We start from the raw sequence: 25877 nt of genomic DNA on the forward strand, positions 1-25877 counted from the left end.
GTTGCTCGCGGCTTTACTTCCCTCCCTCCCTTTCATCTCAATGATATCTTAGTCTCACCCGGCATTATCCAAAATCTTATTTCTGTTCGTCGCTTTACATGTGATAACTGGTGTATTGTGGCTTTTGACCCGTTTGGCTTCTCTGTGAAGGACATGGCAACGGGGAAACTTCTCATGAGGTCCAGTAGCACCGGCGACCTTTATCCGTTTCTCCAAAATAATGGCGGCGTGCGAGCTCTCTCTGTTTTCAGCAATGGCGACTTGTGGCACATGCGGCTTGGCCACCCCAGTCGTGTTTCCCTTTCCATCTTAGCCAAGAACTTTTTAGATTCATCTAATAAAACGCAACATTCCACTGTTTGTGATGCCTGTATGATTGGAAAACAACCACGTTTACCCTTTTCCACCTCTCACTCTCGCACTACTGCCCCTTTCCAACTCATACATTGTGATTTGTGGACTTCTCCTGTTTGTAGTTTCTCCGGCTATCAATATTACCTTATTGTGCTTGATGATTTTACTCACTATTCGTGGGCCTTCCCGCTGCGTCACAAAAGTGACACTGCTGCAACCTTACAACGTTTTTTCTCCTACGTTCTTACCCAATATAATCTCTCTATTAAATGTGTGCAGTGTGACAACGGCGGCGAATTTCTCTCTCACTCCCTCCGCGACCACTTCTCGCACCTCGGTGTCTCGTTTCGCCTCTCGTGCCCTCACACATCACCCCAAAATGGTAAGGCCGAGCGCCTCTTACGCACCACTAACGACGTCCTTCGTACACTCCTCATACATGCTCACATGCCGCCCGAGTACTGGGTTGAAGCCCTCCACACCGCCAACCATCTCATCAACCGGCGCCCCTCCTCCGCGGTTAACCAGCTCAACCCCTTTTACTTGCTCCACGGCCAGCATCCTACCTATGATCACCTATGCGTTTTTGGGTGCCTCTGCTTTCCCAACCTTAGCCACCTCGCTCCCCATAAACTTGCGCCCCGCTCCACCCCTTGCATTCTTCTCGGCTACCCTCTCGAGCACAAGGGGTATAGGTGTCTCGACCTTCGCACTCGACGTGTTCATATCTCTCGTCATGTAATTTTTGACGAGCACAAATTTCCCTTCGCCACACAGGAAGCCGCTGGCACACCATCCGCACCTAATCCCGCCCCGGATCCCGCGCCCCACCCAGCCCCGATCCTACCTACCTCGTACTGGCAGGCGCATCCGGCACCAATCCCCGCGCCAATCCCGCCACCCCTCGCTCCGCACCCATCCACCCCCCGGTCTCTGCGTCCACTCCCCATCGAGGCCCGTGCGCCCCGCGGTCCCGCAGTGGCCCCGCCACCTGATCCTTGCAGCCCGCGGCCCCCACCGAATCCCGCTCCTGTCGCTATCACACCAGCCACCCCGCCCCGATCCACTCCGGATCCCGCGCCTGCCGCTGACCCGCCGCTGCCCACACCGGATTCTGCGCCCGCATCTACCTCTCCTTCCGCGCCAGCCACTCGCGCGTCGCCAGCTCAGCCCACGCTCCCGCCATGCGCTGTACCGGTCCGTCCGCCTACCAACCTTCACACCATGCGCACCCACGCAAAATCTGGGTTTTCCCTTCCAAAACATCCAGTTAGTCTCATCGTGTCCACCGCAATCAGCCCCATCCCATCCTCCTACCGCGCTGCACTTAAGGATCCTAACTGGGTCGTTGCGATGCTTGATGAGTATAATGCGTTGTTGCGGAATAACACTTGGTCGTTGGTTTCCCGTCCTGCAGGTGCGAACGTGGTGAGCGGCAAATGGATATTCCGGCACAAGTTCAACACCGACGGCACGCTGGCTCGGTACAAGGCGCGGTGGGTGCTTCGTGGCTTCACGCAACAAGCCGGCGTCGACTACGGCGAGACCTTTAGTCCCGTCGTCAAGCCGGCCACGATCCGCGTCATCCTCTCCCTCGCCACCAGCAGCGCGTGGCCGATCCACCAGCTCGACGTCAAGAACGCCTTCCTCCACGGGCATCTTGCTGAGACGGTCTACAGCGCACAGCCGGCCAGCTTCGTCGACACCGGGCGGCCTCGGGACGTGTGTCATCTCAACAGGTCGCTATACGGGCTCAAGCAAGCCCCTCGGGCGTGGTTTGCGCGGTTCACCTCGTACCTCTTCACCCTCGGCTTTCATGCCTCGAAGGCGGACTCGTCCTTGTTCTCGCTTCACCGCCAACCCAGACGCCGCCACGGTTCGCCAAGATCGATTTCGCCACTTATGACGGCACGGAGGACCCACTTAACTAGCTCAACCAGTGTGAGCAGTTTTTCCGTGGCCAGCGCACGCTCTCGTCGGAGCGCACTTGGCTGGCATCCTACCACCTCCGCGGTGCAGCCCGACCTGGTACTACGCCCTCGAGCAGGACGAGGGCAGCATGCCCCCTTGGGAGCGCTTCCGCGAGCTCTGCCTCCTTCGCTTTGGGCCTCCGGTTCGTGGGAGCCGCCTGGCGGAGCTCGGCCGCCTTCCCTTCACCTCCACGGTGCAGGACTTCGCCGACCGTTTCCAGGCCCTGGCATGCCATGCGTCGGGCATGACGGCGCAACAGCGGGCCGAACTCTTTGTCGGTGGACTTCCGGATCACATCCACGTGGACGTGGAGCTTCGGGGACCCCAGGATCTCCGGTCGGCCATGTACTACGCCCGCTCGTTCAAGCGCCGCGCGGTGGCCATCCAGCAGGAATCACCGTCCCGGACCGTTGGGTCGCTACCTGGGCTGGATTCCGCGCAGGCTTCTGCGGCACCCCTCGCCGCGACCGCGGCGCGCCCGTTCCGCCGGCTCACCTCAGCCGAGCTACTCGAGCGTCGCCGTCAAGGGTTGTGCTTCAACTGCGACGAGCCCTACACGCCCGGCCATGCCTGCCCGCGACTCTTCTACCTAGAGGTTGCAGACTACATTCCGGAGGACGCCGTCGCCGACCTGGCCGCCCCAGCTGTTGAGAAGGTGTTTGACGCTGGTTGATCGCCTCGGGGAGTTCCACAAGCGCTTCCCCACCTTACAGCTCGAGGACGAGCTGTTTGTGCAGGCGGGGAGAAGTGTTATGGCCGGTTTAGCTAGGCCCACCAGGCAATCTTAGCCCACAAGTTATCTTAGGTTAATTCTTATGCAAGTTATCTTAGGTTAATTCTTATGCAAGTTATCTAGGTTATAAATATAGGCTGTAAGACTCCTTTTGGAATTAAGCAATAAGAATATTATTATCCCTATTGCCCGGCTCCCAGAGGAGCCGGAACCCTAGCCGCCGCCATCTCCCTCCGACGCGCCGGCGCCCAGCCGCCGGCGCGCCCGATCATCGCCCCGTCCCACTCCATCCTTCCCCTACAACCTCCGGAGCAGGTCCGGTAGGACCCCTGGTTCTACCAGGCCGAGGAAGTGACGTGTGTGTTTAACTCATGTTTTTTTACAGGAAAACCTACCATGAAACAACTTATTTCAGTATGTTTTTATCTTCACCTATGATTTATATTTAGTCAAGTTTAGCCTTTGCGATGAAATTGTATATAGTGTTAGCCTATAAAAATATAAGTTGTTCTGTTCACTTTCATAAGTGAACCACAAAGATTTCTCGCCAGAGAAAACCCATATGGATTGGTATCACTTGGGCAAATAAGAAAATGCAATTATTTCAAGGATTTCAGTCATCCTTGCAGTTTTAGGAACTATAACAACAACTTCCGTATATACTTCTATACTGTATTCTTTGTACTTGAGATTTTTTTTTGTGCAAAGTATCCAATATCCATGTATATCTTTTTGGCTGTGCTTATGCTCTTGAATAATAGAGCCATTTTCTTGGAAATTCACTCCTGATTTAACTCTCTTCTTTTCTGAATCAATTTAACTGTGTTGGTCATACAGTTCCCTCGGAGCAAGAGAAAATTTAACAAGGCAATACAACAAAACGTGGAGCAGCTAATGGACATCCAATCAGCTCTCAAGGCATTCGAGGAGGTACTGCTCTTTGACTGAACAACATGATCACGTTTTTTTATTAAGGGAAGCATGCTCACGTGGAGGCGCCCAGAAGTTGTGTGTGGGCATGTATGACGTTGGCATAGTCATATGCTGATTTTCTGAGATATCATCGTATCCTTGACTTTGAACATCAGTTGTAAATAAGCAGAGAAGCTGTATCTATAGCACCGGTGTTATTTATCCCTTGCATCAAAATGTAGAATTTTCTCACTAGATTTGCACAACATAGATATACTGTATATATTTTCTCAAGTATTTGCTATGACCAGATCTTAAGAAATGGTGTGCATATTAAGGCCTAAAACTTTTATTTGCATTTACTTCCTTGGTTACTGCAATAGATCACCTGACCTGACAAAATAGTGGGTTAGCATGCTTTGAAAAGAACAACACTTGAGCATATGTAGCCATGTAGGTCAACGAAGTTGCTTTCTTGATACTTTTAGATACGTGCTACCACATGCATGCTGGATTTGTGCTCTATCCAGATTTCAGTATAAGCATGCGAGAAAATAAGCCATTTTAAATTGAGTGCCTGACATATTTTGTTTTCCACTTTGAGCTTCTGTTACAGCGAGGAACGATGGATATATCGAATAAAAAATGTAACCAGCTTTCCCCGGGTGAAGAATCCTCTACTAATAACGAGCCTCGTGTACATCCTACTCAGGTTAGTTTTGTCGCTAAAAGACCTGGTGCATTCAATAGTTCTCCATTTATCCATGAAGATAGCATAGCATGCATTATTTCGTTTACAAACAAACTGTTGCAGAATCAATTTAATTTTGTTAGTGGGCAATCCCTCTATATTACTGGATACATACATCGTGCCATGCCTTTACCGAAAAAGGGTTCCCCCGCTTTGTATTCCAAAGCAACCACCATTGTACACATCGCAATGCTGGGGCGAGCAGCACATCAAGCCCAAAGAAAAAGAAAAGGAAATAAATGCCAACAGCGGCAGCTCGACAAAGCGTGGCAGACCCGCGACCGCTGCGCCCTTCGGATACAAACCACCACAGCCCTAGGCTCCGATCTACCGCGAACTAAGCAGCACCTCCAAGAAGGGATGCGACGCCGACGGCGCTGCTGCCCGGACAAGACCTAGGGTTTCCCCCAGTACGCGGAGGGAGGTGGGGGATAGCTACTCCCGACACCCTCCAAGAAGGGATAGTGGCACCCGCCGGTGTCACCGCGTCGGAGCCAGACGAACCGGCAAGGATTTCTCCCGCATGCCAAACCCCACCAGCCAACTGGAGCCGACCAGCCAAACCACCGCCAGACCATGCGCCATCACGGTTGCGCCGCCACCAACGCCGTCTCGCTGCGAGCACCACCACGAGGCCAAGAAGACTGGAGAGAAGATACAAGCGACGGGAGCAGCAGCACCGAGGCCGAGCGGGAGGGAACCACCTCCACTGCCGTCGTGCGGGAGGCTCGCGCCTCCGGCACCGTCACGGTAGCCGTCCGGACACGGCAGCGGGGCATACCAGGCCACCCCTGGCCCGGCCAGGTCCGAAATGGGCCTGCTAAGCCCCGCTGGCCATGCTGCAGCAGGCTGGCGTCAGCGCCATCACGTGGCATGCCTTTTTAGCATCATCTTCTATCATGTTGTATTATTGCGTACTGCCTAACAATTTTTTGCCAAAGGGGGCAGATGGCATAGGAGAGATCTACAACCAGTTTTCCTCAGGTTCTTCTGCTAACAACAAGCCTGCACAACAACATGCTCGCGCACACCGCAACCATAGAGATATACCGCGACACATACCAGGTCAGTGACTGACATATCATCTATTTCACCTTTCATATGCATCCTCTTCTTCCTCGTCCCCCTTTTCAGGGCGATCAGAAGGGCAAGATCGGCATTTTTATATTTTCCATTACAGTTGGTCATAAAATTTTTACTTTGTTTTGCCAGGAGAGTTGTGCTTCATGTAGTTATTACAGCAGGATAATTGTATGCTTGCGTTGAAGAAGAGGTTATACCAACCGAGGCCAAGTGCACTGAACTTACCCATGCCTCGTATGGATGGCTATTCTAAATTGGATAACCTTGTTTCTAGATTTCTCTTCATTTCCTGATTTTGTTAATTTTCAACTATTTCACATTGCATGCAGGTTTGGGGCTCAAATGTGGAGACCTCTCCTCTAGGGGACAACATCACAATGTATTTTCATAGAATACTTATGTAGGTCTTCTCCTCTCGGAACTATTAACATTCTTTGTTCTTCAAATGAGTTTTCATATGCTTGAGGTTGTGGGAAGAAAACATACTGTAATATCTGAAAGATATGTAAATAGTTCAAGTAATTCAAAGATATCACACATACAGATATGATGTATACAACTCTATTATGAAATATACATTTTGACTTGTGAGTAGAGTCCTTTCTTTAGTCAATTAGACATGGACATCAAATAACTAAGTGAAATTAGCATGACCATGTATCAGTTAGCACGTGGATTGATGAAGTGGGGGTATGGTGGCACATGTTTGTTCGTATGTACATGTTGGGTTCAGGGAGGGAAGGTTTCTTCATTTAAGATGGTTCCTTTCTTTTCTTTCATAAATCTCTCTTGTTTTCATATTTGTGTATATTTTCCATCATCAAAACAGGCTTCACAAGATTTCATGGCTAATGGAGTTGCATGCTGTAAAAGTCAGCCGAAGTACAGATTGTACTCTCTTTCTTAGTCTTGTTTCGTGTGGAATTACAGAGACCGGTCGGTGCAGATGTGGCTTATAAAGTTTCATACTTCAAATCCAGTAGTTCATAAAAATATTCAAAGTGTGCATAGGTTCATTGTTCTGTGTTGTATTCCTGGACTTTGTGTGGTACGAGCTGCTGAATTTTTTTGGTTTTTGGTTTGGCTGTACCTGCAGAAATTTTGGCATGTTTAGCACTTTAGTTATGCTTCTTGAGTAGCATTGGAATGGTTCTCAGACTACGTTCTCTTGTGATAGCTTTAGCGATGATGGAAATTGGAGTGCAGCTTGATTATTGACAACTCATTCTATGACAGGATTGGCAAGAAAGGCGGCAGCTGACGAAAGGAGGACACCACCAAGATGAGCGAGACCGCGCCAACAGATTCGGGTGTGCTCTCGTTGGTGGTTTCAGTTTGATAATTCTCATTACACCTAGCTTCTATTCTCCCAATCTCTGGGATTTTGTGTGCCATTGCATTATCGAATACGTGCCAGCAGGATGGAAAGCAGCGAGCAGCGGCGCATAATCCACAGAAGCAGCCAGCATGGGGCTAAGCCTGCCGTTCCTCCGCGTCGATGAACAAAAGGACCTAAGATAGCTGAGGTGCGCTTGCAGATAGGGGCGCTCCTGCAAGAGATGAGGGAGCAACTGGTGGTCCGGATGGCGAAGATCAGGTCAACATCGGCTGCTTTGTTGTGCCATTGCCACACTTCGGCTGGAACATGCTCGGACGACCATCGCACCGGCGCCACTTCTTCATCTTCTCTGGAGCCACACCATTTCTGCGGGATAAGCGAGTTGGAGGAAGATGGGAGAGATGAGTCGCTTACTCACTGACAGAAAATCATTTGGGCAGAACCTCCTTTTCACGAGAGATGATTGATTGTTCCTCCGCCTTCACTTTTGTGCCCAAAGCCCCGTGTGTTGCTTGTGAACCACTGTTGTTTAGGTAGTCGGTCATGTAAACTATAAGGACATATAATATAATACGACTCCTAAGCCACTTCCTTTTAACACTATGAAGTACATCCAGCAACGTGAAAGGGGCGCGTCCAACCTAGCACCGCCCAACTATCTATCAGGCGACGTGCCATGTTTCGTCCCAACTGCTAGTCAAGTAGAAAAGTGGGATTGTAGGGAACCGTTAGGACCCATGGGACGAATCAACAACCTCTTACGCTAGTAGGCATTGGATAAAGAGAAGCGACCCCCTATTCCTACAACTAAGAAGTCATAAGCGCAGCTAGCGACTGGTGAGAGATTGTGTACAGATTGGCTAGTGGGTGATGCTTGCATGTTCCCCCACAGCCAGCCCATCACAAAGAACGCGAAACCTGGATTTGCTTTATCGGGGACACTGGACACCCGATTTGACATGGCTAGACTAGAGGAACACTGCTCATCAAGAGCACATACACCAATATAGAATACTTTGCCATTTTTCTTACCATCCGGTATGGAGCCATCAGCGTCTTAGGCTTAGCGGGAAAGACCTTTGTAGGGTCTTCCAATCGTTCTGGACTGGCCAACAACGCCAATGAAACTTAATCCAAAGTCATGCCATCTCGTACTCTCTGTTTAGGATTTACGTTTCCAATCTTACATTCTTAAGAAGTTGCTCCCCACTTCTATCAATTCTTTCAACATGCACATTATACACATCATCATCATGCCATGTCAGCGTCCAATTTGCAAAGAAAAACCAATCGATCTATCTCGCCTACGGCCAGCCGTGTTAATCCAATCAATTTTTCCCTACCTCCTCACAACCATCCCCCATCCCCAACCAATCCACTCCTCCCGCACGCCCACCAGCCCCGAAGCGTTTTACTCTCTTCCACCCCTTGGTCTTTCATCTCTTCCTCCACCTTCCACCCATGGTTCCTTTTATCTTCCCAAATCAATAAATCTCCACCGGGGTTCTTATGATCCTTCTCTTCTTCCGTCTATTTATGCATCTCTCCATTTTCTGTTGTCGTCAACCTAGAGCCCTGGCCGTCGGCGCGGACTATGCTGGCCCAAGCCCTTCGCCTTGCTGCTGAGCTGACTTCTTATTGAACCACGCATGACATCCCCGATGTCCTCCTGCAGCATCACCTGCACCAGAGGTGCGGGCTCTCCTTCCTCTTATCTTTTCATATATAACGGATTTTATTTTGAGTTAGAAGAAGAATCCAACTAGCTGGCTGGACAATGCACACCCTAAAAAGGCATATTCGAGTAAGAGTCATGTCTCCCCCTAATCAAATGGAAGTAAAGAGAAAAGGGTCGTGGATTTAACGCCGTCTTTGAAGATAAGAGAGGAGAAAGGAAGTGTGAGCGAGAGTTGACGAAGTACAACCAAGCTGGGCCTGGAAAAAGTTTGAAAACACCTTCTACCCACATTCAAAATTCACACAAAAAACATTCATGATTTTTAAAATTCACTTTTTAAAAAATTGCGATTTCCTCAAAAATACACCTACATTATAAAAAATATGATTATTTTACATTTTCAAAATTCCTGAACACTTGCTTAAATTCATGGATTTAGATAAACATGCAAAAAAAATGAAAATGTTTATAATTTTAAATAGTGTCCATATTTGTGTTATAGATTTTCGCGTTTTAATGAAAAAATGACCAGATAGAGGGGTAAAACGAAAAAAATCACTGGATAAAAACAGCTCGACACGCCCCAACTGGGCAGCCTATAGCCCAGCCCACACGGACGAACGTTAAGCCCTGTCGCCTCGCAGCCCGGCCCACCTTGCCTGCAATGCGAAGTCCATTTCTTATCGCAGGATGCAAACGGAGCCCATTTTGCACGCACGGCCGGCGGGTGGCGCCTCGGCGCAGAGAGGTGCTACCTCGTCCGGTGGCCGGAGGCCAGGAAGCGGATCGGCTCGGAATCCCGCTGCTTCCCCCAGGAGGCCGATTGTTCAAGTCGCCGTGACCCGGCGCAGAGTGCGCTGCCCGCGGCGCCCGCGGACGGAGGCTAGGGAAGCAGGGCCGTCGACGCGCGCTCCCAAGGTACGTCGTGCAAATTTACTTGCTGGGAAAAGAATCAAGAATGGGGCGCGTGGCTACAAATCTGCGTCGCCGGCACATAAAAACTGGGATGCATTCCTCACAAAATGGGCTGTTGTCTCTCGTTTTAGTTGACTCTGACAAGATTGGGCGATGTATTTTTGGACATTCTGCTGCGTCTGTTTTCACAGATTATGGTAAGGGTGCTCCAGTGTAAGTGTTACTTGTATTCCTAAAAATAAATTTATCATCGCTCCAGTGTTATGTACTCCCTCCGTTCCTAAATACTCCCTCCGTTCGGAATTACTTGTCGCAGAAATGGATGTATCTAGATGTATTTTAGTTCTAGATACATCCATATTCGAGACAAGTAATTCCGAACGGAGGGAGTATTTATGTTCAGAACATAACACTGAACATAGCACTGTAAGCAGTATTATGTTCCTGCGTTTGTTTGCTGAATATAACAGTCGAGAACATTTCACCATTTCCTGCGTTTGTTTATCTAACACTGGAGCGATGAATATTTAGGAATACAAGTAACATAACACTGAACACTTGTTTGCTGAATACAAGTAACAGAACATAACAAAACATAACACTTGTTTGCTGAATATAACAGTCGAGAACATTTCATCATTTCCTGCGTTTGTTTGCTGAAATGGAGGAGCATTTCACCATGGTAAGCAGTATTGTTCAATATTCAGCAAGCAAAGGAAATGGTGAAATTAAAGTTACAATGGCTTTTATGTTCTAAAAAGAGTTACACACAGTCTAGAATGTTGAGTTTTCCCTGTACAATATTGCTTCATGTTTGAACTGTCCCATATTATTACACACTTTTCAATCCTAGAATATTTTGTATACCTAATTATGAGTTTATGACTCGTACCTAGAGGAGAAGCTTACTTACTGTTACTGGACATGTTGGTAAACCTGAATAGCAACCCAATCTGATCAAAGTTGACACAAACAGATACATACATTGGACTAGCACTAGCCCAAATTTAAATACCTTGATAGGACTATCTGATCATACAACACCCCTACACCAAAGAATGCACTGAAGGCAATTGCGAAGGCCACCTTGTAATCAAGTTGTTTTGTTGACAGAATAGTGGCTGGAGGTGCTTTTGCTGAACCGCATCTGTGTACGAGCATAGAGCCACACAGCTTTGGGTTTCCATCAAAGCTAGAAACCTCAAATGTGCTAAACTGGCCTCCAGATGGAATCAAACCTTCTAGGTCATTGTCAGAAATGTTGAATCTGGATAGGAAATGCAGATTGTTCAGTGCAGATGGGATATCACCTGTGAGATTGTTGTTGGACAAGTCTAGCACCTGCAAGTTTGTGAGATTGCAAATCGATTGTGGGATCTGCCCGGATAACTTGTTGAAACTGAAATCAAGTACACCAAGCACTTTCAACTGACCGATCTGTGGGGGAATCACACCTGTGAAGTTGTTGTTGCTTAGATTCAACACTAGTGGGAAAGATGTATCCGCAAGGTATTGAAGTGATGGATCAATATAAAGAGGCAGCTCAAAGACCCATGGGCCCAAATGACTTGAGTTGCCAGTTGATTTTAGCATTGACATCTCCATCAAGGTTAATGGGATTTCTCCTGTAAGATTGTTGTTTGACACATCCATATAGAAGAGATGGCTTAGGGAGTTGATCCAGCCTGGTATTGGTCCAGTGAGTTGATTGCTTCTTAAAATTAACATCTCTAAGTTTGTGAACCTTGATATCCATAGAGGTATTTTTCCAGACAATTGGCAACCATCCATATCCAAAAACTGAAGATTCTCAAAGCCATCAATCATGTCATCCTGGGCATGAGCTCTCCTCTGAAGTTGTTTCCAATAAGCAGGGTGCTAAGTTTCTTGCTGCTCTTAAAGATCTGAAGTGCATTTGTGATGTTTGTGAAATTGTTTTTGCCAAGTGACAAGAAGGAGAGATACTTCAGGTTGCCTATTCTCAGTGAGAGCTCTCGATGGAAATTGTTTGCTGCTAGCCACAGCGCAGTCAAATTGCTGCATGAGTAGATGCTTTCTGGAACTACGCCAGTGAAGTTGTTTAACCAAAGATCTAAAGTTTTCAGATTGGATAGGTTGGAGAAATTGACCTTGGTAAGTTCTCCGCTAAAGTAGTTGCTCCTGAGGTCAATTCTTATGAGATTTTTACACTTGCTCAGTGTTGATGGCAGCTCCCCTGACAGGTTGTTGTACTGCAAATGGAACTCCTCCAATCTCTTGAGGTCACCTATAGAATCTGGAATCCTGCCATTGAAGTTATTCCACCCAAGATCAAGGATTTGTAGATTTCTGAGGCTTATTATGCGATCACTATCAAGAACACCATGTAAATCATTGTTAGGAAAAGAGAGGCATTCCAGCGAGGTCGCATTAAAGAGCTCATCTGGGAGTGTTCCACTGAGGTTGTTGTAGCCGGCCCTGAGCACTCTCAGCATGGAGCAATTACCAAGACCTGGGGGCACGCTGCCACTCAGTTTGTTGAAACAGAGGTCAAGCACAGCGAAGGATGGTGAGGTATTGCACAAATCACTTGGTATCCGCCCAGTAAAGCTGTTATTGCTGGCGTTGAGTGCTATCAGATTATCCATTTTCTTCCATATTATGGATGGAAATGGTCCTGTAAGTAAGTTGCTCGAGATATTCAGTACCTGCAGAGGTCGGTCAGGGGCTGAAGATGGTAGTTCGTGCAGAGCTCCTGTCAAACGGTTGAAACTGATGTCAAGGACAATGATGCTGCTGGATGACACCAATTCTAGTGGCAAGCCACCGGACAGTGAGTTGTGCGACAGGTTGAGATGTAACAGGCCGGTGAGGTTGCCAAGGAATGGCGAGATGACCCCCTCAAGACCGTGAGAAGCCAGTGAAACATCAGTGACCGTCTTATCGGTGCTGCAGGCAATCCCCTCCCAGCTGCAACAGTCTGTGTCGCTCCGCCATGACACCGTGAGGCCGCCGTCTTGTGAGAATCCATCAAGGAGCTGGATAAGGGAGCTCTTCTCCTGCTCCGTGCAGGAGCTAGTGGGAGAAGCCAAGGAGACTAGTAGCACAACAGCCAAACCAAAGAATGGTATTGGCAATCGGTTCCTGCATAAGTGACTGAGTAGCTGCATGGTTTTCGCGGAAGTTAGCTTGGAAACTAGAGGCTTAAGCTTTGGTCTGCCATGATGAAGTACTAGTTTTTGATGAAGATAGAGTAACCGAGGAAAGGAAGAACCTGCTAGTTTTTGATGAAGATAGAGTAACCGAGGAAAGGAAGAACCTGCTCTGGTCTCCATTTTGTTTGATCCATCCTGGTCGTTACTGATGAAAATAAAGTACCGGTCAAGGATTAGCTGGTATTGGCGAATTGCATATCCACTGTAATTTATTCATAGGCCTGACTTCCAAGCACAAATTGGGGTGTTAATACTTAAACCTGACGTCTTCTACTACCAGTTTTACAATTACATTCCATCATTGATGTCAGAGTCAATTTGGGTCAAGAATTAGCTGGTATTGGCGTGTTGCACATCCACTGTAATTTATTCACGAGCTTGACTTCCAAGCACAAATTGGTGTGTCAATCTTTAATCTGACCTCTTCTACTACCAGTTTTACATTTACATTCCATCATCGATGTCACGGTCGATACACGTACTTGATTTGGAGAAGAGCATGTGGAGGTACATGAAGGGGTTCTTATTGAACATTGTATGCATTTTTTACAATTTAGATTATCATGTCTGGAATAGGTGTAATTACAATTAGAAACAGCTATCAGCAGTAAGTGGTCATTGCAGATAGTTTCTTGTAACTATGATCTACTCCTATAAGTGACCAGTGCAGTTGGTTGATCGAATAATGTGTTGCAACTATCGCCATATGGCCTTGCGTAGCGTGTTTATGCTGCTCAAACCTAGTTGTTCTTCTCGGCATCCCATCACTTGCCTTGGCAGGGTGCATGCCATGCAAGCTAGCCTGATCGCATGATTTCCCCAGAAGTCTTGTCCTAGCTTTCTAACTTCATCTAGTCAGTGTCATGTTGTTGCCAATTATCTTTTAACACGTACAAAGTCAATGCTGAAGCTATGCACACCTAGCCACAACATCAACATCAGGTATATTGTTGGGGTTAATTGTGTTTGACTTGTTCTTGCCTGAACTTTTTATAACTTATTTACTGAGAGCTACATCTTTTTTCTTAAACAAAACAATAGCACCTAGTTGTTGCAACTGAATCTGCAGGAGGTTAAATTTCTCCGCCATCTAATCTAATTGTGTATAATAAACAAGTGGTGCCTTTTTTTCAAAGATTGAATGAGAAGCAGCCTTATTTCATTGTAGTTCATAATAAAGGTTTCATCCTTTTTCTAAGAGTTAGCACGCATCAATGCCATTTTATTAGTTATAATAAATAATTAAGGTATCCACATCACAGAACAATGTGAAACAACTCTTGTAATACACATGTCAAAACTGCAACTGGTAGCCAAAAATTGTGTACTGCATGATTTATGTGATTCTAAATAGAATCGAATCCTAGGATTGAACAGCGCAATTTTTTTCCACAAAAAGGTTTTTTTTCCTTGCACCATAGGAAAACTATAGCAATCTTCTCAAAATGTTGGAGTAAGTGGACATTTCTCTACAAGATATAGTGCAACATACTTTTTAGGAAACTGAAATTTGCATTTACAATCCGTAGAATCAAAAAATCTGCGCATGAAAAATTCCTAGGGGTTTAAATCCGCCAAGTTTCTTTGAAAATCCTTAGAATCAGAGAGGCCAATCGACGTCCTCCTTTTAACAGACTTGCTGCTACGCTACGGATGAACAAATGGGATTTTCCTGATCTATCGAAGAAATTCCCCTTGGCTTCGTCTGTGTTCTGTGTGACCTTCGCCTTGGACTGAATTGGTTGAAAGCTGTCTGAGAGCAAACGACTGCTTTCCTTCTTTTTTTTTGTCGGTCGATGCTCTTCAGTATCTGTAGCTGCTGCACTTCATTTCATTTCCTGTTGTTGGAGTGTCCATCATTGGCCATCATACTGGCGTTTGCATTTAGCCCCAGGTAGAGTGGTTCACACTAAAAACAGAAAACAGATAGCATCGCTTTGCATGTGGGTAATACTACATATGTTCTGATTTAGAGAAAGCTCGGAACTGGTTGGCATTCACTGATCAGATTAAATTGCTCGCATTCGACCTCCTCAGCATCTGGTGTTTAATGTCCAATGAACATTCAGAGAAAAAAAATAGCAATTTAACAACTTAATGAGCCTGGTGCCCTGTTCTTTGTTATATTGCTGATATGTTTGAGTAAACTGGTTTTCACAGTCTGTTTGGTTTCATTGAAATGAAACAACAGTGCTGCAATTTTAACCGTGTTTAAAAGAATTGTATTCCTTTTGGGATATGGTTCTGTTGGCAATCTGATCAGTGTGGAGTGGTTTGGTTCCAAGGGAAAATTATATCAGTGCTACGTTCTTGGCTAATAATATTTCTGTTCGGATTTGAGAGTAACGTCAAGTGGCTGGCACACATATCTATGAAGGATACACTGAGCTGACAAGAACGTTTCGGGGTATTCACCGTCAACATTTTCAACTCTACTATCCAACTGGAACTACTACGCATAGGTACTTGTGTTATGATCAATGTGAGCGACCAATCCAGTGGTGTGCAGCAGTTTGATGACACACATGGACAGGTTGATTGCACTGTCGTACAGAAATCCGACGCATAGTGTCATGTTCACCCCCTCCCTAATCAATCAGAAGTGATGAGATAGGGGTCACAGATTTAAGGACGTATACTGAGAGACAAGATGCGACGGCAAGAGCTCACTAAGTCCAATCAAGCTGGTGCCTGGAAAGAGTTGAGAAAAAAAATACATTCTAGTCGCACTCAAAATTCGTGAGCATTTTTTTGAAATCATTATTTTCTAAATTCAGGATTGTATAAAAATCATGTTTAAAAAATACATGGGCATTTTTTTAAATTCGCAAACATTTTTAAAATTTTTTAAATAATTTTATGATTCACAAAAAATTAAAATCCGTAAACACTTACTTAAATTCGTGTATATTAAAAAATATGCATGTTTTTAAAATATTTATATAATTCTAAATAGTGTTCATTTTTTTGAACTTAAATAGTGTTCATATTTGTTTTCTAGATTTCCGCGTTTAATTGAAAAAACCCACCAAAAACAGGAGCCAATCGGAAAAAAGTCGCTGGACAAGAAGAGCTCGACACGCCCGATTCGGGCCAGCCTACAGCCACACGGAGGCTGAGCCCTGCCGCGCCGCAGCCGGCCCACCTGGCCTCCAATGCGAAGTACCTGGCCCGATGCAGACGGAGCGCACTTTGCACACGCGGTGACCTGGTACGCCGGCGGGCGGCGCCTCGTCCGGTGGCCGGAGGCCAGGAAGGGGATCGGCTCGGGTTGCATTCGGTGACCTCTCGCAGCTCCCCCCAGGGAGGACGATGATTGAACTCTCCGTGAGCCCGTGACCCCGGCGCAGCGGCGGCGGAGAGTGCGCTGCCCGCGCCCGCGGACGGAGGCTAAGGGAAGCAGGGCCGTCGACGCGCGCTCCCAAGGTACGTCGTCGTGCAAATTAACTTGCTGGGAAAAGAATCGCCCGAATCGAGAATGGGGCGCGTGGCGCGTAGCTACAGATGTCGTTGGATCACTCTTAGTTTATGAGAATCGGATTGTAAACCGCCGTATAGTTTGGGCTACAGATTAGCGTCGTGGGCACACAAAACCTTGGGATGCACAAAATTGGACGTTCTCTGCTTCGTACGGTTTCACAGATTGCGGTGCCCTAGTACTAGTCGTATACCTAAAAAATTAGCATGACTCCAGTGTTACGCATTGCTCAATGTTCAGCAAGCAAAAGGAAATGATGAATTGAGGTTACATTGATTTTTCTGTTCCGAAAAGAGTTACAGCGGAGTTGAGAATTTCGACTTTTCATTTTATTAATATTGCTTCAGTTTAAACAGTCCCACAGCATTACATACTTTTACATCTCCCAGAAATAGAATAACCGTTACTCTTAGAATGTCTTGTAGACCTAATTATGAGGTTATGACTCATACCTAGAGCAGAAGCTTATTTACTGGACATGTTGCTAAACCTGGATAGCAACCTAACCTGATCAAAGTTGACATAAACAGATACGTAAATTGGAGTACTACTAGCCAAAATGCCCCGATAGGACTATTTGATCATACAACACCCCTACACCAAAGAACGCACTGAAGGCAATCGCGAAAGCCACCTTGTAATCAGTTTGTTTTGTTGACAGAATAGTGTCCCTAGGTGCTTCTGCGGAACCACATTTGTGAATGAGCATAGACCCGCAGAGTTTTGTATTCCCATCAAAGCTAGAAGTCCCAAATGTGTTAAACTGGCCTCCAGACGGAATAGGACCTTCTAGATCATTGTCAGAAACATTAAACGCTGCAAGGAAGTGTAGATTGTTCAATGCAGCTGGGATTGCACCTGTGAGATTGTTGTTGGACAAGTCTAGGATCTGCAGGTTTGTGAGATTTCTTACTGATTTTGGGATCTGTCCTGATAGCTTGTTGAAGCTGAAATCAAGTGCAACAAGAACTTTCAACTGACCAATCTGTGGGGGAATCACACCTGTGAAGTTGTTGTTGCTTAGATTTAATACTACTGGGAAAGATGTAACCACAAGGTATTGAAGTAGTGGGCCAGTATAAACAGGCAGCTTGAAGACCCTTGGGCCCAAATGGCTTGAGTTATCAGTTGATTTTAGCATTGGCATCTCCATCAAGGTTAATGGGATTTCTCCTGTAAGATGGTTGCTTGACACATCCATAAAGAAGAGTTGGCTTAGGGACTTAAACCAGCCTGGTATTGGGCCAGTTAGTTGGTTGCCTCTTAAAACTAACATCTCCAATTTTGTGAGCCTTGATATCCATAGAGGTATTTTTCCCGACAATTTGCATTCTCCAGTGTCCAAAACTTGAAGATTCTCGAAACCATCAATTTTATCATCCTGTGGCATTATCTCTCCTTTGAAGATGTACCCAAGAAGCAGGGTGCTAATGTTCTTGCTGCTCTTAAGGATCTGAAGGGCATTTGTAATGTTTGTGAAATTATTTTTACCAAGTGACAAGAAGGAGAGATACTTCAGATTGCTTATTTTCGAAGAGAGCTGCCCATGTAAGTTGTTGCTAGATAGCCGCAGTGCAGTCAGATTACTGCATGAGTACATGCTTTCAGGAATTGTACCTGTGAAGTTGTCTGACCAAAGATCTAAAGTTTTTAGATTGCGCAGGTTGGAGAAATTGACCTTGCTTAGTCCTCCACTAAATTTGTTGCTCTTGAGGTCAATTGTTTTGAGATTTGTGCAGTTGCTCAGAGTCGATGGTAGTTCCCCTGACAGGTTGTTGTGGCCCAATTGGAACTTCTCTAATCTCTTGAGCTGACCTACAGAATCTGGAATACTGCCATTGAAGTTATTCCACCCAAGATCAAGGATTCGTAGATTTCTGAGGCGTATCATGCGAGCACTATCAAGAACACCATGTAAATCATTGTTAGGAAAAGAGAGGTATTCCAGCGAGGTCGCATTAAAGAGCTCATCTGGCAGTGTTCCACTGAGGTTGTTGTAGCCGGCCCTGAGCACTCTCAGCATGGAGCAATAACCAAGCCCTGGGGGAATGCTGCCACTGAATTTGTTGAAACAGAGGTCAAGCACAGCGAAGAATGGTGAACTATTGCACAAATCACTTGGTATCGGCCCAGTAAAGCTGTTATTACTGGCATTGAGTGCTATCAGATTATCTATTGTCTTCCATATTGTGGATGGAAATGGTCCTGTAAGTAAGTCGCTCGAGATATTCAGTACCTGCAGAGGTCGGTCAGGGGCTGAAGATTGTAGTTCGTGCAGAGCTCCTGTCAAGCGGTTGAAACTGACGTCAAGGACAATGATGCTGCTGGATGATACCAATTCCAGTGGCAAGCCACCGGACAGTGAGTTGTGCGACAGGTTGAGACGTAACAGGCCGGTGAGGTTGCCAAGGAATGGCGAGATGGGCCCCTCAAGGCCGTGAGAAGCCAACACAACATCAGTGACCCTCCTATCAGGGCTGCAGACAATCCCCTCCCAGCTGCAGCAGTCTGTGTCGCTCCGCCATGACACCGTGAGGCCGCCGTCTTGCAAGAGCCCATCAAGGAGCTGGATAAGGGAGCTCTTCTCCTGCTCCGTGCAAGAGCTGGTGGGAGAAGCCAAGAAGACTAGTAGAACAATGGGCAAACCAAAGAAAGGTATGGGAAACTGGTTCCTGTGTGAACGAGAAAGAGGCTGCATGGTTTTCTCGAGAAACTAGCTAGGAAACTAAGTTTGGTCTGCTAGGATGAAGTGCTAAATTATCTGATGAAGAAAGAACAAGAGAGGAAAGGAACAACCTGCTCTGCTCTCCATTTTGTTTGATCCGGAATCTGGTCGTTAGTTATAAAAAGAAAATTTGGGTTAAGGATTAGCTGCTATTGCTTGGCTTATCTAAGTTTGTTGGTAAGTCTGACTTCCAAGCAGTAATTGTCGTGTTAATACTTAATCTGTCCGTTTCGCTTACCAGTTTTACATGAAGGGGTCGTTGCTGAATAATGCATGAATCTTTTTACACTCGAGTAACATCATGTATATAGCTTCGTTGTATTTGGTTTGACTTCAGCAGGTCTGATACGTTTTTTACAACTTATTGACAACAACTTCCCTTTTTTTTAAAAAAAATGAACCCACTAGGTGCAACTGGATCGGCAGGAAACTGGATTTACATGCCATGTTATCTAATTGTGCATAATAAACAAGTGGTATGTATTGTTCTTTTTTTCCAAGACCGAATAAGAAGCAAGCTCATCTCATTGTCACTTACCTATAGTCAAGATTTCTTTCTTTCTATAGATGTAATTTAACAAGAATCAGTCTCGCTATATTAATTTTAATCCATAATTAAGCTATCCATGCCGTATGCACTTAATTTTGGGAAACGATTCATGGAAGTAGCCAATAGTTATGTAGTGTGTCAACAGAACCTTTTGAGGACCAATGAACACAGCTAAGGTCCTCTTTGATATGTGTGATTCTAAACTGCAATTTCATGCCACCTTGGATCCTGTGATTGACTACTGGTGCCCTTAGCTATGTTTTCATGTGGGCCTTCTTTCTAGTTCTTTATCTGTCATTGATCAGTGTGGAGTGGTCAATTTGACTGTTAGGAACTGTCGGAACATTGTTTGAGCACTGTAAAACAACCTTGTCCCAGAAGTTGTGATATTTATTCTTACTTGATATGCCAACCCAAAAGTTATGGTTTTGTGATATTTATTCTTACTATATAGGGCTTTCAGAAAACGGCAGTCATTGCCATGCAAACGAAAGATACATGATGTGTTTTTCCTGCTATTGATTCCACTTATCATTAATTTGAGAATGAGAAAAGTATACTTTTCGTCCCTCAATTCTTGTCGGAGTCTAGATTTGGTCCATCAACTCCAAAACCGGACAACTTGCACCCTTAACTTCTCAAACTGGACAACATTCATCCCTGGTCACGGTTTGACCGGTTTTGGTGTTGTCCCACCCCGGTTTTCCGTTCCGACTCAAATTTGCCTACAGTTTAAGTTCACGTACTGTTTTCAAATTTGGTTACTTTTTTCAAATACGTGAACCTTTTAAAAATTTGTGTACTTTTTTTAAATCTGCGTACTTTTTTCCAAGTTCATGTACTTTTTCAAATATGCGTATTTTTTTAAAGTACGTAAAAGTTAAAAAATCACGGATTTGAAAAAAGTACGCGAATTTCAGAATAGTTCGCTGATTTGAAAAAAAGTATGTTTATTTTTTTTAAATACGCGACCTTGAATAAACTACACGGAGTTGAAAAGTGTATGTGAATTTCAAAAAGTTCACGGATATAAAAAGAAGTACAGGAATATGAGTGAGCACCGGTCAAAACCGGGGTGAGTCAACACCGAAAACCGGTCAAAACCGAGTCCAGGGACGAACCTTGTCCGGTTTCGATAGTTGGGGGTGCAAGTTGTCCGGTTTTGAAGTTGAGGGACCAAATCTAGACTTCACCAAGAGTTGAGGGACGAAAAGTATACTTTTCTCTTTGAGAATCTTTCCTCCCAGTTTTAGTCAAGTAGACCGGCCCAAGAGAGAAAAAAGAGGACTAGTCCTGGTGCAGCAGTTGCTTGGAGTTCAGAGTGGACTACATGCGCCGAGAGAATGATGCTAGGGAAGCAGAGTAGTTAAGTTGTTGACGTGCGCTCCCAAGGTACGTCGTGCAATTAACTTGCTGGGAAAAGAATGGGGCACGTAGTTACTAGTTAGTTTTGCGTGTACTCAAAACTCAAAAGATTGGGATGCACTCCTACAGTATGTGCTCCATTGTTGTAGCAGCTGCAGTCTCTCGTTTTAACAAACTCTGAGAAGATTTTGTGATGGAATTTTTGGATGTGCTGCTTCATACGTAGTGACAACTTATGGTTAGTGGTGCACTGGTACTTGACCATACATTTTATTTTGTTCATTACTTACCCGTAAACCTAAAACTTTAGCATGGCTCCATTGTTGTTGTTCAGCAAGCAAAGGAAATGGTGAACTTTAAAGTTACAGTGGTTTTTATGTTCTGAAAAGAGTTATAGAGAGCCCCGGAAAGGTCAGAGTATCCATTGTATTAATACCAATTCAGTTTAAACTGCCCCACATTATTACATATATACTTCTACATCTCCATGAGATGGCATCACTCTTAATCCGATAATGTTTTGCAGCCATAATTATGACTTACACATAGATGACAAGCTTATTTGCTGGACATGTTGCTAAACCTGAATAGCAGCCTAACCTGAACGAAATTGACGTAAACAGATACGTAAACTGTAGTAGTACTAGCCAAAATACCTAGATAAGACTATCTGATCATACAACACCCCTACACCAAAGAACGTGCTGAAGGCAATCACAAAGGCCACCTTGTAATCAGTTTGTTTTGTTGTCAGAACATTGACAGGAGGTGCTTCTGCCGAACCACATTTATGAATGAGCATAGATCCGCAGAGCTTTGTATTCCCGTCAAAGCTAGAAGTCCCAAATGTGTTGAACTGGCCTCCAGATGGAATAGGACCTTCTAGATCATTGTCAGAAACGTTAAACGCTGCAAGGAAGTGCAGGCTGTCCAATGCAGCTGGGATCGCACCTGTGAGATTGTTGTTGGACAAGTCTAGGACCTGCAGGCTTGTGAGGTTGCATGTTGATTCTGGGATCTGACCTGTTAAGTTGTTGAAGCTCAAATTGAGTGAACGGAGGGATTTCAATTGACCGATCGTCGAAGGGATCTCACCAGTGAACTTATTATTGCTTAGATCCAGCAATTTAGGGAAAGCAAAAGGTTGGCGATATTGATGTGATAGAGTTGGATAAACAGGCAGTATGAAGACCCTTTGGTTCGAATTGGCATCTGTCTTGGCTGACTCTAGCATTGGCATATCGGTCAATGTTGTTGGAATTTCCCCTGTGAGGCTGTTGTTTGATATGTCAAGGTAGAAGACATAGCTTAGAGCTTTGATCCAGGCTGGTATCGATCCTGTGAGCTGATTGTTAGACAATATTAGTATCTCTAAATTTGCTATCTTTGATATCCAGAAAGGTATTTTTCCGAATAATGGGCAATCACTTATACCAAGAAACCGAATATTTTCAAAACTGCCAATGGTGTCATCCTCTGGCATGGTCTCATGCCTGAAGTTACGCCCAATAAGAAGGGTGCTGAGGTTCTTGGAGCTTCCAAGAATCTGAAGTGCATCTGTTATGTTTGTAAGATTATTATTATAAAGTGACAGGAACGACAGGGACTTCAGATTGCCGAGCCCTTTTGCTAACTGGCCGTGGAACTTATTGGAAGATAGTCGCAGTGCAATTAGTTTTCTGCAAGAGTATATACTTTCTGGAATTGTGCCATCGAAGTTGTTCCGCATAAGATCTAAAGACATTAGATTGAGTAGGCTAGAAAAATTGACCTTGGTGAGTTGTCCGCTGAAATTGTTGCAGTTGAGGTTGATGGTTATGAGATTTGTGCAGTTTGCTAGAGTTGATGGCAGCTCCCCATACATGATATTACTGTTCAAATAGAGTTCCTCCAATCTCTTGAGATGGCCTATAAATTCTGGAATCTTGCCACTGAAGTTGTTCTCTCCAAGATCAAGGGTAACCAAAAAAGTGAGTTTGGCAATATATGTGTCTTCAAGTATTCCTTGTAAACCACTCCTGGGAAAAGAGAGGAACTCCAAAGAGGTAGCATTAAAGAGTTCGTCTGGGAGAGTCCCGCTGAGGTTGTTGTGGCCAACCTTGAGCACTCTGAGCATGGAGCAGCTACCTAATTCAGGTGGAATGCTCCCTCTGAATCGGTTGTAAGAGAGCTCAAGCACAACCAAGGATGGAAAGCTGGTGCAGAAATGAGTTGGTAGTTGCCCAGTAAAGCTGTTGTTGCTGGCGTTGAGTGCGACCAGGTCTTTCATGGCCCCCCATGTGGAGGATGGAAACTGTCCTGCAAACAAATTGCTGGAGATGTTCAGTACCTTCAAGGGACGCACTGGGGTTGAAGATGGCATCTCATGCAGTTCTCCGTCTAGGCGGTTGAAGCTGATGTCGATGGCGATGATGCTGCCGGAAGACACCAATTCTTGTGGTAGTCCACTGGACAGCATGTTGTTTGACAGATTCAGTCGCAACAATCCGGCGAGGCTGCCAAGAGTAGGTGAGATATACCCCTGAAGACCCTTGGAAGCCAGTGAGACATCAGTAACCGTCCCATCCATGCTGCAGGTGATCCCTTCCCACGTGCAGCAATCTGTGCCATTCCGCCACGACGCGGCAAGGCCACCATCCTGTGAGAGCCCAGTGAGGAACTTGAGGAGGGAGGCCTTCTCTTGCTCTGTGCAGGAGCTAGTGATAGCGGCCAAGGACATGAGCATCACAAGAGCAATGCCAAGGGAACTTATCGGTAGTTTTCCGTTGTATCTCATGCGTGAAAGCTGGAGTGGCTGCATGGTTTTCTTTAGCTGGTTGCGTCTACAGTATTATAGAGCGTGCTCCTCCTTGTTCTGTACTTGTTACTTGTAGCAAGTAGGTCGCCTTGCAACGACTGAATTGATTGACTCTGCCACCCCAGTTTGTGGTTGTAACTAAATTCTACATGGACCTTTGTTTCCTAATCTTAATGATGCGGCACGCAACTCACATGTTTTCCTGAAACAAAAGGAAACCAGATGCTTATGCTGTGCCCTGACTTGGTACATCATTAGTGGTCTGGTCAAGGAACATTCTGAGGGCAAGAATGGCCATTTATAGCTCAAGGAACCTGGTGCTCCATTACATGATTTGGTAAGGTTTTGCAAGTTGCACTAATGAGTCTACTAGCGTAAGATTTTGCATCACAAGGCGAACTGAAATTTTGCATGTACACAGAGCAGCTTGTCTGTAGGAACTGTCCTGCGAGAAAGGAAGAGGCCAAGGAGATGATCTGCACAAGAGCAAGGCCAAGGGAAGGTATGTGAAGTGCAATATCAAATGAAGGCCGGGTGTTATGCCTCTTTTCGGAGAAAAAGTGAAGGTCTGTAAAAACTGGAGGGGCTGCATAGTTTTCTTGTAAAACTATCATGATGCTTATTCTTCAGATGGTTGCTTCTATCAACAAGGATGCCCTTCTGGAGTTCTTTATCGACTACCAAGTAGTCACTTTTGCACTTAATGGTGTGACATGCAGCTTGCTTGTTGTGGAAAAATAAGGGATACCCCCTCTGATGTGCCCTGACAGACTATGTAAAGCGTCAAAGGTCTAGTCAAGGAAGACTTGAGAGTCTGGTAACAAAAAAAGGGGCAAGTTTGTAGCCTCATGGATGCAGTGACCTGGTGTTCTTTGCCTCTTTTGTCATGCCGGCGTTGCCTGGTGCGTACGTCTGCTGTTGTTTTCCATTCCCCCGGCTTCACTCACCGGCGCGTCATTCCGGAACATTGATTGTGAACTCAAGTAGACAGGATAGCGTGCGAGGACTTGCAATGGAAGGATGGTTGATTGCAACAGGCCGGAATTCAGGCTGGTTGCTGGTCAGTTTAGTTGAACATATAGTTGGTGTAAAGAGTTGTATTTCTTTTTGGGTATTGGTTATTTTAGATGATGCTGTTTTGACGCTCTGTTCCCAGCGTAGAGTGATGAGCAGAAGAATCACTGTACATGTGGATAATAATATAGTTCTGGTTGAGAGAAATATCAAAGTTTTTGTGAGACCAGTGATAGAATCCAGGTATAATATATTCTTTACTGGCCTAGTATATTTGCCGGATCTTGTCTTTAGATGATGCTGGTCTTATGTTCATCTTCAAGGAGTGCTGCTTGATCTTTATAAATGTACTCCCTCCGTTCCTAAATATAAGTCTTTTAAGAGATTTCAAATGGACTACAACATACGGATGTATATAGACATATTTTAGAGTAAAGATTCACTCATTTTGCTTCGTATGTAGTCCTTTGTTGGAATCACTAAAAAGACATACATTTGGGAACAGAGGGAGTATGAATTATGATATAATCTTTAAGTAAGAAATGATGAATTTGGTCTTACATGGAGCCAGAAGAAAGATTAATACACTTAGGTTTCATAGCTGGATATCTAACTTCCTGTAAACATCATGTAGGAGTACTACTTTTTCGTCCTTTGTAAAAAAAAAATCCAGTAGGTATTCCCCTCATAAAAATGCAAGCAAGTGGATGGCAGCACTCTGTAACCTTGTGGATACGGCACACTCCACATTGCAGCTGCCAAAATTTATTCTATGACCATCACGTCTCAGGTTGCTTTTTTTCAGATGCCATCTCATGTACTATACGTCATGTTGCTAACTGGACGAATATGTATATTATTAAGAAGCCAGGCAATTTTATTTTATTTTGAGATTAAGAAGCCACGCCATTAGGACCATGCTTTTTCTCCGGAACGTATTGGGGCCATACTATGATGATTAATTAAGAAGCCAACCAACCAACTGGGCCTTTGGTTTGGCACATCCTTGGGGATGAAA

The 25877-nt window shown here is 45.2% G+C and overlaps 2 protein-coding genes, 1 long non-coding RNA gene and 1 pseudogene across 3 annotated transcripts; 1 reads left to right on the forward strand and 3 right to left on the reverse strand.

The window, feature by feature from the left end:
* Nucleotides 1–10732: 10732 nt before the first annotated feature.
* LOC125516609 lies at nucleotides 10733–13204 on the reverse strand (annotated as a pseudogene).
* A 2929-nt stretch (nucleotides 13205–16133) lies between these two features.
* LOC125515766 lies at nucleotides 16134–25130 on the forward strand. Its single transcript, XR_007287117.1, has 3 exons — nucleotides 16134–16356; nucleotides 24060–24182; nucleotides 24267–25130. It is a non-coding gene; the product is annotated as an uncharacterized LOC125515766 (long non-coding RNA).
* Nucleotides 16351–19111, reverse strand: LOC125515765 (receptor-like protein 2). Its single transcript, XM_048681265.1, has one exon. It carries the CDS (start codon nucleotides 19104–19106, stop codon nucleotides 16959–16961), a length of 2148 nt encoding a protein of 715 aa, XP_048537222.1. The 5' UTR covers nucleotides 19107–19111; the 3' UTR covers nucleotides 16351–16958.
* On the reverse strand, nucleotides 21680–24147 carry LOC125515764 (receptor-like protein 3). Its single transcript, XM_048681264.1, has one exon. The coding sequence runs from the start codon at nucleotides 23846–23848 to the stop codon at nucleotides 21692–21694; it is 2157 nt and encodes a 718-aa protein (XP_048537221.1). The 5' UTR covers nucleotides 23849–24147; the 3' UTR covers nucleotides 21680–21691.
* Nucleotides 25131–25877: the final 747 nt, after the last annotated feature.

The sequence above is a fragment of the Triticum urartu genome, chromosome 6 (assembly GCF_003073215.2).
Source record: "Triticum urartu cultivar G1812 chromosome 6, Tu2.1, whole genome shotgun sequence".
In the NCBI taxonomy this organism is placed as follows: Eukaryota; Viridiplantae; Streptophyta; class Magnoliopsida; order Poales; family Poaceae; genus Triticum; species Triticum urartu.

Bases quoted from the DNA above. Each gene is read 5' to 3' on its own strand.
- LOC125515765 (XM_048681265.1), bottom strand. From the start codon at position 19,106: ATGCAGCCTCTTTCTCGTTCACACAGGAACCAGTTTCCCATACCTTTC.
- LOC125515764 (XM_048681264.1), bottom strand. From the start codon at position 23,848: ATGCAGCCACTCCAGCTTTCACGCATGAGATACAACGGAAAACTACCG.